General features: G+C 49.3%; 1 protein-coding gene across 1 annotated transcript; it reads left to right on the top strand.

Moving 5' to 3' along the window:
- Window positions 1–5,027: 5,027 nt before the first annotated feature.
- On the top strand, window positions 5,028–6,138 carry IMP3 (IMP U3 small nucleolar ribonucleoprotein 3). Its single transcript, XM_005560120.3, has one exon. It carries the CDS (start codon window positions 5,061–5,063, stop codon window positions 5,613–5,615), a length of 555 nt encoding a protein of 184 aa, XP_005560177.1. The 5' UTR covers window positions 5,028–5,060; the 3' UTR covers window positions 5,616–6,138.
- The last annotated feature ends 6,317 nt before the right edge of the window (window positions 6,139–12,455 follow it).

The following is a 12,455-nucleotide window of genomic DNA, read 5'->3' as shown; positions in this document are numbered from 1 at the left end:
ATTAATTTGCACAGCGAAATAAAACTGTCAAGCAGAACTGAATTTCTGCATCAATAGATCAAGGCAGTTTGGGCTACCCCTTGGGAAGCCCAGTTACCAGAAAGTTAGCTCAGTGAGTCCGGAACCTCCAAGAGGGGAAAAGGTATGACGAGTCTCTTAGTCAAGTAACCTTAAAACCTTGTTTCCTGTCATGGGGCAGCCTTGATTCTAAAGACACAGTTCCTCCTAGCATCTCTAAGACTGAATATACGTTTTCCCCACATGCTTTTAGGACCCCGCTTCCCTGTGATCTATCTTCTGTCCACATAGCCTTTCTCTAAACTGAGTTTAACAATAGCATCAGGGCCGGGTGCAGTGGCTCACACCTGTAATCCCAGCACTTTGGGAGGCCAAGGCAGGTGGATCACTTGAGCTCAGGAGTTTGAGACCATCCTGGGCAACATGGTGAAACCCGTCTCTACTAAAAATACAAAAATTAGCTGGGCGTGGTGGCGTGTGCCTGTAGTCCCAGCTACTCAGGAGGCTGAGGCAGGAGAATCGCTTGAACCCGGGAGGCCAAGGTTGCAGTGAGCCGAGATTGCACCCGCCACTGCACTGCAGCCTAGCGACAGAACAAGACTCCATCTCAAATTTTTTTTTTACTCCACTTTCCCCACCAGCTATTGCTCCATTCCTCTGCTCACCTTTGCAGCAAAATTCCTTGAAATAACTCTCTCTCCTAAGTGCGTCCAATTTCTTTTCTTCTGTTCTCTCTTTAAATCCCTCTAGCCAATCTTTTACTCCCACACTCCACTGAACTATTCTTGTCAAGGTCATCAATATCCTTGGTGTTGCTGGACCCTAATGGTATTATTCTCAGTCCTTCTCTTATTTAACCTTTTGGTAGCATTTGACCTGGTTGATCACTCCTTCCTCCTGGATACACTTTCTTCATTTGCATTGGAGAGAACATACTCTCCTGATATTCCTTCTACCTCACTGGTTCATCCTCTTCTCTCCAATAATTCTTTTTTTTTTTTTTTTTGAGACGGAGTCTCGCTCTGTCGCCCAGGCTGGAGTGCAGTGGCCGGATCTCAGCTCACTGCAAGCTCCGCCTCCCGGGTTTACGCCATTCTCCTGCCTCAGCCTCCGGAGTAGCTGGGACTACAGGCACCCGCCACCTCGCCCGGCTAGTTTTTTGTATTTTTAGTAGAGACGGGGTTTCACCGTGTTAGCCAGGATGGTCTCGATCTCCTGACCTCGTGATCCACCCGTCTCGGCCTCCCAAAGTGCTGGGATTACAGGCTTGAGCCACCGCGCCCGGCTTTTTTTTCTTTTTTGAGACAGAGTCTTGCTCTGTCGCCCAGGCTGGAGTACAGTGGTGTGATCTCGGCTCACTGCAAGCTCTGCCTCCCGGGTTCATGCCATTCTCCTGCCTCAGCCTCCCGAGTAGCTGGGATTATAGGTGCCTGCCACCATGCCCGGCTAATTTTTTGTACTTTTAGTAGAGACGGGGTTTTGCCATGTTAACCAGGCTGGTCTCGATCTCCTGACCTCGTGATCCGCCCACCTCAACCTCCCAAAGTGCTGGGATTACAGGCATGAGCCACGGTGCCCAGCAAGCCTCCTATAATTCTTAACATTAGAGTAACCACAGTAGAGTTGTCCTCTTGTCTTTTGTATCCGCAGGCACTCCTTTGATGATCTCATCCAGCCGAATGACTTCAAATACCACTCATTCTAGTAATGCCCAATTTTTAAAATCTCCAGCCCTTTTTAAAAAAAACTCCTAACTCATATATCTATTTCTCCTTGACATCTCCCCTCAGAAGTCTAATGGATGCCACCAACCCAAAATGTCCAAAATTGAATTTCTGAACCAGGTGTGGTGGCTTATGCTTGTAATCCCAGCACTTTGGGAGGCTGAGGTAGCAGGATCGCTTGAGCCCAGGAGTTCAAGACCAGCCATGACAACATAGTGAGACCCCATCTCTACAAAAAATTTAAAAATTAGCGGCCGGGTACAGTGGCTCACATCTATAATCCCAGCACTTTGGGAGGCCGAGGTGGGCAGATCACCTGAGGTCAGGAGTTCGAGACCAGCCTGGCCAACATGGCGAAAACCCATCTCTACCAAAAATACAAAAATTAGCCAGGCGTGGTGGCAGGTGCCTGTAATCCCAGCTACTTGAGAGACTGAGGCAGGGAGAATCGCTTGAACCTGGGAGGCGGAGGTTGCAGTGAGCCAACATCACGCCATTACACTCCAGCCTGGGCAAGACTCTGTTTCAAATAATAATAATAAAATAAAAAATAAAAAATAGTCGGGCATGGTGGCATGTGCCTGTAGTCCCAGCTACTCAAGAGGATCGCTTGAGGCTGGAAGGTTGAGGCTGCAGTGAGCCCTGGTTGTACCACTGCACTCCAACCTGGGCAACAGGGTGAGACCCTATCTCAAAAACAAAAACAAACAAAAAACATAAGTGTCAATCCTTTGCTCAAAATCCCGAAGTATCTGCCTCTCAACATAAAAGCCAAAGTCTTTTCAAGGGACTACAAGCTCTTTAATCTCTTCCTCTCCTCCTTGCCCACTCTGCTCCAGCCAAAATAGCTTTCTTATTCTTCTGACATGCCAGGCACATTCCTGCCTTAAGGCATTTCCACTGTTTCCTCTTCCTGAAATGTTCTCCCTCTAGATATCCACACATGGCTTACACCCTATAAAATATCACCTTCTCAGTAAGACCTACTCTGGGGCCGGGTGCAGTGTCTCATGCCTGTAATCCCAGCACTTTGGGAGGCCGAGGTAGGTGGATCACAAGGTCAGGAGATGGAGACCATCCTGGCTAACACAGTGAAACCCCATCTCTACTAAAAATACAAAAAATTAGCCAGGCGTGGTGGCGGGTGCCAGTAGTCCCAGCTACTCAGGAGGCTGAGACAGAACAGCTTGAACCCAGGAGGCGGAGGTTGCAGTGAGCCAAGATCATGCCACTGCACTCCAGCCTGGGTGACAGAGCAAGACTCCGTCTCCAAAAAAAAAAAAAAAAAAACCATTAGATTTTAAAAAGCAAATGATCTGTATTAGTTTTCTGTTTTAGAGACAGGATCTTGTTCTGTTGCCCAAGCTGGAGTGCAGTGGTGTGATCATGGCTCACTGCATCTTTGAACTTCTGGCTTCAAGGGATCCTCCCCCTTCTTACCCCGAAACCCCCACCAGTAGCTGGGACTATGGGTGCTGCCACCATGCCTCGCTAATGTTTTTTTTTTTTTTTTGTCCACAGGGACTGAGTATTACTATGTTGCCCAGGCTGGTCTTGAACTCCTGGGTTCCAGTGATCCTCCCACCTTGGCCTCCCAGTGTTGGGATTACAGGCATGAGCCCCATGCCTAGCCTGGTGATGTTTTCTTAAACTGGCTAAATTCATGAGTATTTATTATACTTTATAATTTACATATTATGTTTATTATTTTCCAGATATCGAATTTTTTTTAAATATATATATTTTTTGAGACAGGGTCTGGCTCTGTTGTGCAAGCTGGGGTGCAGTGGCACCATTGTAGCTCGCTGCAGTGTCCAAGTCCTGGGCTCAAGTGATCCTCCCACCTCAGCCTTCCAGGTAGTCAGGAATACAGGCACACACCACCATGCCTGGCTAATTCTTTAAGAATTTTTGGCCGGGCGCGGTGGCTCACGCCTGTAATCCCAGCACTTTGGGAGGCCGAGACGGGCGGATCACGAGGTCAGGAGATCGAGACCATCCTGGCTAACACGGTGAAACCCCGTCTCTACTAAAAAATACAAAAAGCTAGCCGGGCGAGGTGGCGGGCGCCTATAGTCCCAGCTACTCGGGAGGCTGAGGCAGGAGAATGGCGTGAACCCGGGAGGCGGAGCTCGTAGTGAGCTGAGATCCGGCCACCGCACTCCACCCTGGGTGACAGAGCGAGACTCCGTCTCAAAAAAAAAAAAAAAAAAAAAAAAAAGAATTTTTACAGAGGCAGGATCTCGCTTTTATCTTTTCTTTTCTTTTCTTTTTTTGCCTAGGTTGGTCTTGAACTCCTGGCCTCAAATGATCCTCCCACCTCAGCCTCCCAAAGTGCTGGGATTACAGGCGTGTGCCACCGCGCCCCACCCAGAAATATTGTATTGTAAAAGACAATGAAAAGCATACAAAACAAAAATGATCAGTGAGAAGTTAAATGCCTGGGCAAAAAGGGGTTAGGTCTGCAGCGCTACACCAGATGTAACTTACAGCTGCAACTAGCCGAAACAGCATTACATTTGTTAACTCAATACTTGGTGGCCAGAAATTTATGTCAGGATAATTCATTTGAGCACAGACTAAAGGGTTTGGACTTGTACTTATAGTCCAAGTTTCTCAAACTTGCTGGGTTTTATGAATCATCTGACACCTTAGTTAATAATACAGATGTCCAGGCGGCTCCCTTATAGATCCCGATTATAATGTGCGCTTAGGAAGCGGCCAGGCAATCGGGATTTCATGGGTTCGGTGCTACCCAGCCCAACGTGACAATGAGAGATCGCTCTGCTTGCCAGGTGAAGGACCTGACGCTGGCGGGAGGCGGGGACTACCAGGTCAGTCCCAGGACAGCCGGCTCCGGCAAGCTCCCCCACGGCATGGCAAGAGCCCAGTGGAAGTTAGCACAGTAAACCCAATCAACAAGCCGCAGTCACCCTTCTTCCCCAGAAATGGCCTCTTCAGCTCTTGCGGGGGAGACTCTGAAAGTCCCCAAAGGACAGAAGTCTAGGAGGAAATGATTGCCGCACAAAGGGATACAGTCTTGGCTACTAAAAACCCCGCGTAGCCGCCTAGGGACCCGCCCCCCCGCGCAATGCTTCTACCCCCTCCCTATGCAAACGCGCAGAAAAGAAACGCGAGATCCCAGTGCTTGGGCGTGGTCCCACCCTGGCCAATGGAAAATGAGGGCGTGACTTTAAGCCTTTCTTTCATTGGCCCAGGGTCCCAGACCGTCCAGGTCTTGGTGCGCCGCGGCGGAAATCGCGCGGGTACTGAAACGCACTATCTGCTTCGGGTCCTGGTGCTGCGGCTGCCGCCATCATGGTGCGGAAGCTTAAGTTCCACGAGCAGAAACTGCTGAAGCAGGTGGACTTCCTGAACTGGGAGGTCACCGACCACAACCTGCACGAGCTGCGCGTACTGCGGCGTTACCGGCTGCAGCGGCGTGAGGACTACACGCGCTACAACCAGCTGAGCCGTGCGGTCCGTGAACTGGCGCGGCGCCTGCGCGACCTGCCCGAACGCGACCAGTTCCGCGTGCGCGCTTCGGCCGCGCTGCTGGACAAGCTGTATGCTCTCGGCTTGGTGCCCACGCGCGGTTCGCTAGAACTCTGCGACTTCGTCACGGCCTCGTCCTTTTGCCGCCGCCGCCTTCCCACCGTGCTCCTCAAGCTGCGCATGGCGCAGCACCTTCAGGCTGCCGTAGCCTTTGTGGAGCAAGGGCACGTACGCGTGGGCCCTGATGTGGTTACCGACCCCGCCTTCCTTGTCACGCGCAGCATGGAGGACTTTGTCACTTGGGTGGACTCGTCCAAGATCAAGCGGCACGTGCTGGAGTACAATGAGGAGCGCGATGACTTCGATCTGGAAGCCTAGCGGATCTCCCACTTTCCATGGCTGTCTTTTACAGATGGGAAAACTGAGGCCTGATTCTGGAGATTCTATGAGGGTGCTTTCCCCAAGGGTGTCAGATGGTCGTAGGTTCTTAAGAACTTGATTCATCAGTGGCAGGCCTTGCATAGAGCCACGGGAGATGCGTCCTTGTTTTCCAGGAAATGTTCTTAGAACTTGGACTACTGATTATTAATTGACTCTGCCTTGGAAAGCAGTGGGAAGTAAGTTGGTGCTGCACTGGGGTATTGTTGGCTTCTTGTGTTGGAAACTTGGTAATCTAAAAGGAAAAACCGCAAATCCCTACGCCCTGTTTCCCTTTATCTAGTCTTGTAGTTGGACTGGTTCAATTCGTTTAACTCCAATTCTTGCTCCTGGCCGTGGTTAAGCTGTGTACAGATGATGGAGAGTTTGGCCTTAAGTTTTTATAAACTGAGCGAGACTAGTGTTCAGGATCTCCTCCCTTGTTTAAATGCCAATAAATGCCCCAACTGCTTTGTAAGTGCAACTTTTTAATCTGTCTGGTTTTCCTTTATTTTCTCTAGAGATGGAGTCTCGCTCTGTCACCCAGGCTGGAGTGCAGTTGAGCGATCTCGGCTCACTGCAACTTTCGCCTTCCGGGTTCAAGCAATTTTCCTGCCTCAGCCTCCCGAGTAGCTAGGATTATAGGCACCCGCCATCGCGCCCGGCTAATTTTTGTATTTTTAGTACAGTCAGGGTTTCACCATGTTGGCCAGGCTGGTCTGGAACTCCTGACCTCGTGATTCGCCCGCCTCGGCCTCCCAAAGTGCTGGGATTACAGGCATGAGCAAACTGTGCCCAGACTCTGGTTTTCTTATATAGAGTCATATTTATAGGTCCTAGGAGCCCAGAGAAGAATAGGGTCAGCAGCGAGCGATCTGCCTATGGATGAGATGTGCAACAGGGGCCAGATGTGGAGGATGCAGGATGTTGTACAGGATTGGGCAAATTTGTCACTTTACCAGTCCCTTCCTTGGAATGAGTGTTTTGGCAGAGCTCTTCCTCACATAACTTCCTGTTGATATTCCAGCCCCAGGAAATACCGTATTAGAGGGCTGGGATGTTTGCTTGCCTAAGGAAATAATCACCCTGTAGCTTGGCCATCTAGCGGTTAGAAGTGGCCTGGGAGGTTCCTGAAAATTTAGATGACAGCAGTGATAGAGAATTAGAAGGGAGACTACCAAGTTTTACTCAAGATTTCTTTATTATTTTTTTCTTTTCTTTCTTTTTTTTTTTTTTTCACACAAGGCCCGGACTGGAGTGCAGTGGAGCTGGCACAGCTCACTGCAGCCTCCATCTCCTGGGCTCAAGCCGTCCTCCCACCTCAGCGTCCCCAGTATCTGGGATTATAAGCATGTGCCACCACACTTGGCTAGTTTTTAATCTTTGTAGACACAGGGTTTTGGTATGTTACCCAGGCTGATCTCAAACTCCTAAGTTGAAGCAATCCTCCTGCCTCAGCCTCCCAAAGTGCTGGGATTACAGGTGTGAGCCACCGTGCTTGGCCAGGTCCTCTAAAAGGAGAATAAATAGGATGCTGAGATCAGTGGATTGGCTTTTAGGGGTTCCTTGTTCGCTTCCCCAGGTGAGGCAGCATTTGGTGAAGAAATGATGTAGAGAAGGGGACTTACTACATCATGGGATGATGTCATACCAAGTACTTCTGCTATATGTCAGCCCCATTTTTAAGTGCACCACCTGTATTGGCCCATTTCAACCTCCCAACAATCCTATAAAGTGGAAAATCCAATTCTCAACTTTTCAGATGAGGGAACTGAGGCAGAGCTGGGTCAAATTACCAAAGATTATGTAGCCAGTAAGCAATGGACTGGGACTGTGTCAGTATCAGCACACCCAGCCCTTGGTGTGTGTCAGAGTTCAGAAAGAGTCTCTGAACTTGAATTTACAAACCAGCAGAGAAAAGCAGCAGCACTAGACAATGTGATCGGTCTCCACAGGATGCTGTATAAAGGTGTGAGGAGGGAGCAAACATTGTACTGGGAAGGCTTTAAGGAAAAGGTGATATTCAAGTTAGGAAGGGAACGAACTCTCATCTAGGCCCTGCTAATGCTAGGCTGCCATTCACTCTTACCAACAACTCTGCAAGGTAGTTGGTGGTATCTGTAACTTCAGTTTGGGAAACAATTGGAATAAGAACTTGTCCAAGGCTAGGTTTCAAGTCCAGTCTCACGTGACTCCAGAGGCCATGTTTATTTCAGTGCTGTCCCTTTAGAAGTGGAAGGAGAGAGAATCCTGCTCTCCAGCTCTGGTGGCTGGGCATAGTCTGCCCATTTGGAGGAACATCCTCAGGACTCCCAAGATTGTGGATCTCATGGAGGAAAAGAAAGTGACTGTACAAGGCAGGACCTCTGTGGCCCTCCAGACCCACAAGGCATGGCAGATAGATCAGCCCCCTTGGAGTAATTGGATCCTGCACCCATGACCCAAGCAGATAAAAACCTCAAAATTCAGGCCAGGTGCGGTGGCTCATGCCTGCAATCCCAGCACTCTGGGAGGCCGAGGCAGGCAGATCACTTGAAGCTAGGAGTTTAAGACCAGCCTGTCCAACATGGTGAAACCCCGTCTCTAGCAAAAATATAAAAATGAGTCGGATGTGATGGCACATGTCTGTAAACCCAGCTACTTGGGAGGCTGAGGCAGAAGAATAGCTTGAACCTGGGAGGCAGAGGTTGCAGTGAGCCGAGATCATGCCACTGCACTCCAGCCTGGGCAACAGAGTGAGATTCCGTCTCTAAATAAATAAATAAATAAAACAAGAATAAAAGCTTTAGACTTAAGAAAAAAAATCTGCTAGGCATGGCGGCTCACGCCTGTAATCCCAGCACTTTGGGAGGCTGAGGCAGGAAAATTGCTTGAACCCGGGAGGCAGAGGTTGCAGTGAGCCGAGATCGTGCAACTGCACTCCAGCCTGGACAACAGAGCAAGACTGTCTCAAAAAAATAAAAAATAAAATAAATAATCACTCAGCTAGCTAATAATGGCTACCCCGACAGTGCTTACTATACCCTAGGCTTTGTGCTGTCTCATGTAGTCCTCACAACAACCTTATGGGCACTATTGTGGCCATTTTATCGCTGACAAAACTAAAGCTCAAAGATAATAGCTTACCTGAGTCACAGAGTTAGTGATGGAGGCAGGTTGCACCTAATTCCCTCTGGCTCTGGGTTCTACAATTTTAGCCACTCAGTTACACCGGGAGTGAGCCTACTATGGCTTAGAGCAGTGGTTCTCAAACTTGAGCATGCCACATTTGAACCTTGGGAAAGATTGTGAAAACAAATGCTGTCTCCACTCCCTTCATGTTTCTTTCTTTTTTTTTTTTTTTTCTGAGACGGAGTCTTGCTCTGTCGCCCAGGCTGGAGTGCAGTGGGTGGATCTCAGCTCACTGCAAGCTCCGCCTCCCGGGTTCAGGTCATTCTCCTGCCTCAGCCTTCCGAGTAGATGGGACTACAGGCGCCCGCCGCCACACAAGGCTAATTTTTTGTATTTTTAATAGAGACAGGGTTTCACCATGTTAGCCAGGATGGTCTCGATCTCCTGACCTCGTGATCCGCCCACCTCTGGCCTCCCAAAGTGCTGGGACTACAGGCATGAGCCACCGCGCCCGGCCCCCTTCATGTTTCTGATTCAGGAGGTCTGGGGTGGACCTGAGAATTTGCATTTCTAACAAGTTTCCAGGTGATTTTGGTGCTGCTAGTCAGGGGACCACACTTTGAAAAGCACAGGGCTTGTTCCTAGCCCAGTGCTTGGCACAGAGCAAACATCACACAGATGCTGCATCCTATTCCAGCACCAGAGGGGCAGAGAGGCTGCAGGGACTTCAGGGAAAAGGGGTCTTGCCTGCCTCTGACTTGCTGTGGGACTAGGGGCATAAGCTGCTTCTCTCTCTAGGCCTCCCTCCATCTCCCTTCTATGATAGGAAGAGGCAGGATGAGATGGCTCTAGTTTCTGCTCTGTTTCTGATTTAGAGAAAAGGATATAAAAGAGTGCTGTCAACACTTGCAAAGTAGAGAAAAATTTAGAGGTGCTTTGCTGCCCCAACAATCCCCAGCCCTGGCTCAGGAAAGCTGTGCAATCTTTAGGACAAACCTTGGTTTTAACATCCAAGAAAGGCTGGATGCAGTGGCTAACGCCTATATTCCCAGCACTTTGGGAGGCCGAGGCGGGTGGATCACCTGAGGTCAGGAGTTCCGGACCAGCCTGGCTAACATGGAGAAACCTCTACTAAACATACAAAGAAATCTCTACTAAACATACAAAAAATTAGCCTGGTATAGTGGCGGGCCCCTATAATCCCAGCTACTCAGGAGGCTGAGACAGGAGAATCGTTCGAACCCAGGAGGTGGAGGTTGCACTGAGTCGAGATCAGGCCATTGCACTCCAGCCTGGGCAAAACTTCATCTCAAAGAAAACCCAAAAAAAATCCAAGAATGGGTCCCAACTTTGAAGCCCCTGGGCAGTTTGTAAAGGACATTTCCCCCCTACCTGGGGCCAGGCTGCTTCCCTGCATGGAAGGGCAAAGTCTCAGCAGAGATGAACCAAATCACTCACTCATTCAGCAAATGAGCTGAAAATCAGGAGTGAAAGTAGACCTCTTAAAATATAAGGCAGGGGCCAGGTGCAGTGGTTTACGCCTGTAATCCCAGCACTTTGGGAAGCTGAGGTGGGAGTATTGAGCCCAGGAGTTTGAGACCAGCCTAGGCAACATAGCAAGACTTTGTCTTTACAGGGGAAAAAAAAAAAAAAAAAGTAACTGGGCTTGGTGGCATGCACCTATGGTCCCAGCTACTCAGGGAGGCTGAGGTGGGAGGATCACTTGAGCCTAAGAGGTAGAAGCTGCTGCGAGCTGTGATCTCAACACTGCACTCTAGCCTGGGGAACACAGGAAGACCCTGTCTCCCAAAAAAAAAAAAAAAAAAAAAAATTACAGGGCAGGTAACATTCCATGGGTCCATGGGATAAAAATCAGGGATTTTGGCCAGGTTTATGCCTATAATCCCAACACTTTGGGAAGCCAAGGTGGGGGATTGCTTGAGTCAAGAGTTCAAGACCAGCCTAGGCAACATGGCGAAACCCCATCCCTACTAAAAATACTAAAATCAGGCCAGGCGCAGTGGCTGAAAGTGCTGTAAACGCTCTAAGTGCTGTAATCCTAGCGCTTTGGGAGGCTGAGGCTGGTGGATTGCCTGAGCTCAGGAGTTTGAGACCAGCCTGGGCAACACAGTGAAACCCTGTCTCTACTAAAATACAAAAAATTGGCCAGGCGTGGCGGTGTGCACCTGTAATCCCACCTACTCGGGAGCCTGAGGCAGGAGAATTGCTAGAACCCGGGAGGCGGAGGTTGCAGTGAGCTGAGATCACGCCACTGCACTCCAGCCTGGGCAACAGAGCAAGAGTCCGTCTCTAAAAAAATAAAATAAAATAAAATCAGCTGGGTGTGGGGGCAAGCACCTGTAGTCCCGGCTACTTGGAAGGCTGGTATTGGGGGACTGCTTGAGCCTGGGAGGTGGAGGTTACAGTGAGCCAAGATCACATTGCTGCACTCCAGCCTAGGTGACAGAGTGAGACCCTGTCTCAAAAAAAAAAAAAAAAAAAAAAAGTCAGGCGCAGTGGCTCATGCCTGTAATCCTAGCACTTTGGGAGGCCAAGGCGATGGATCACGTGAGGTCAGGAGTTTGAGACTAGCCTGGCCAACATGATGAAACCCCATCTCTACTAAAAATACAAAAAATTAGCCAGGCATGGTAGCACGTGCGCCTGTAATCCCAGCTACTCAGGAGGCTGAGGCAAGAGAATCACTTGAACCCTGGAGGCAGAGGTTGCAGTGAGCTGAGATCGTGCCACTGCACTCCAGCCTTGGCAACAAGACCAAAACTCCGTCTAAAAAAAAAAAAAAAAAAAATCAGGGATTTTGGAGTCCATAAGGGCTGAAAGTCTGGATTAAAATCCTCACCCTCTGCCTGTACCTAACCCGGGCAAACTATTTCCCCTCAAGTCTGGGCAAGCACTTTTGTCTGTAGGGAAGAGATTCTCTTGGGCTCACCTAAGTAGGCGTCAATTTATTTATTGTAGATATAAGTAAATAGTCATGGAGAGGTTATTTTATAACAAGTTAAAGACTAACAAAACAGCATTTTTAAAGACTTACTCTGTGCCAGGTACTAGTCTAATCACCTCACCTAGATTAGCTCAATGAACGCTGTAACAACCTTATGAGCTAGGTGCTGTTGTTAACCACATTTTACAGAGAGGGTAACTGAGCACAGAGGGTGAAATAACAAACCCAGGCAACCGTGCCAGCAGGTAACTGAGTCTGGATTTGGATCTAGGCCATCTAGCTCCAGGGCCCAAGACCTTAACCCTTAACCACTTTCATGATTCCTCTCACCCAGGACTGGCTCAGGGACCTTGGAATGGGGGTGGGGTGGGGTGCGGTGGGAGTAGGGAAGAGGTTTGGCTCCCTTGAGCTTTAGGGTCCCGTGTGGCTATAGTTTCTGCAGCCTGGCTCCTGTGACTCCCTTTGTTGCCTGACTTTGCCACCCTTTCACGTCTGCTTCTTCCTCCTAGCATAATTGGCTTCTTTTTTTTTTTTGAGATAGAGTCTCATTCTGTTGCCCAGGCTGGAGTGCAGTGGCACAATCTTGGCTCACTGCAAACTCTGCCTCCTGGGTCAAGTGATTCTTCTGCCCCAGCCTCCCGAGTAGCAGGGATTACAGGCGCCTGCCACCATGCCTGGCTAATTTTTCTATTTTTAGTAGAGACGGGGTTTCACCATATTGGCCA

Source organism: Macaca fascicularis, chromosome 7 (genome assembly GCF_037993035.2).
Source record: "Macaca fascicularis isolate 582-1 chromosome 7, T2T-MFA8v1.1".
Lineage (NCBI taxonomy): Eukaryota > Metazoa > Chordata > Mammalia > Primates > Cercopithecidae > Macaca > Macaca fascicularis.
Note: the sequence above shows the minus strand (reverse complement) of the source record. Positions and strands in the feature narration are given on the sequence as shown.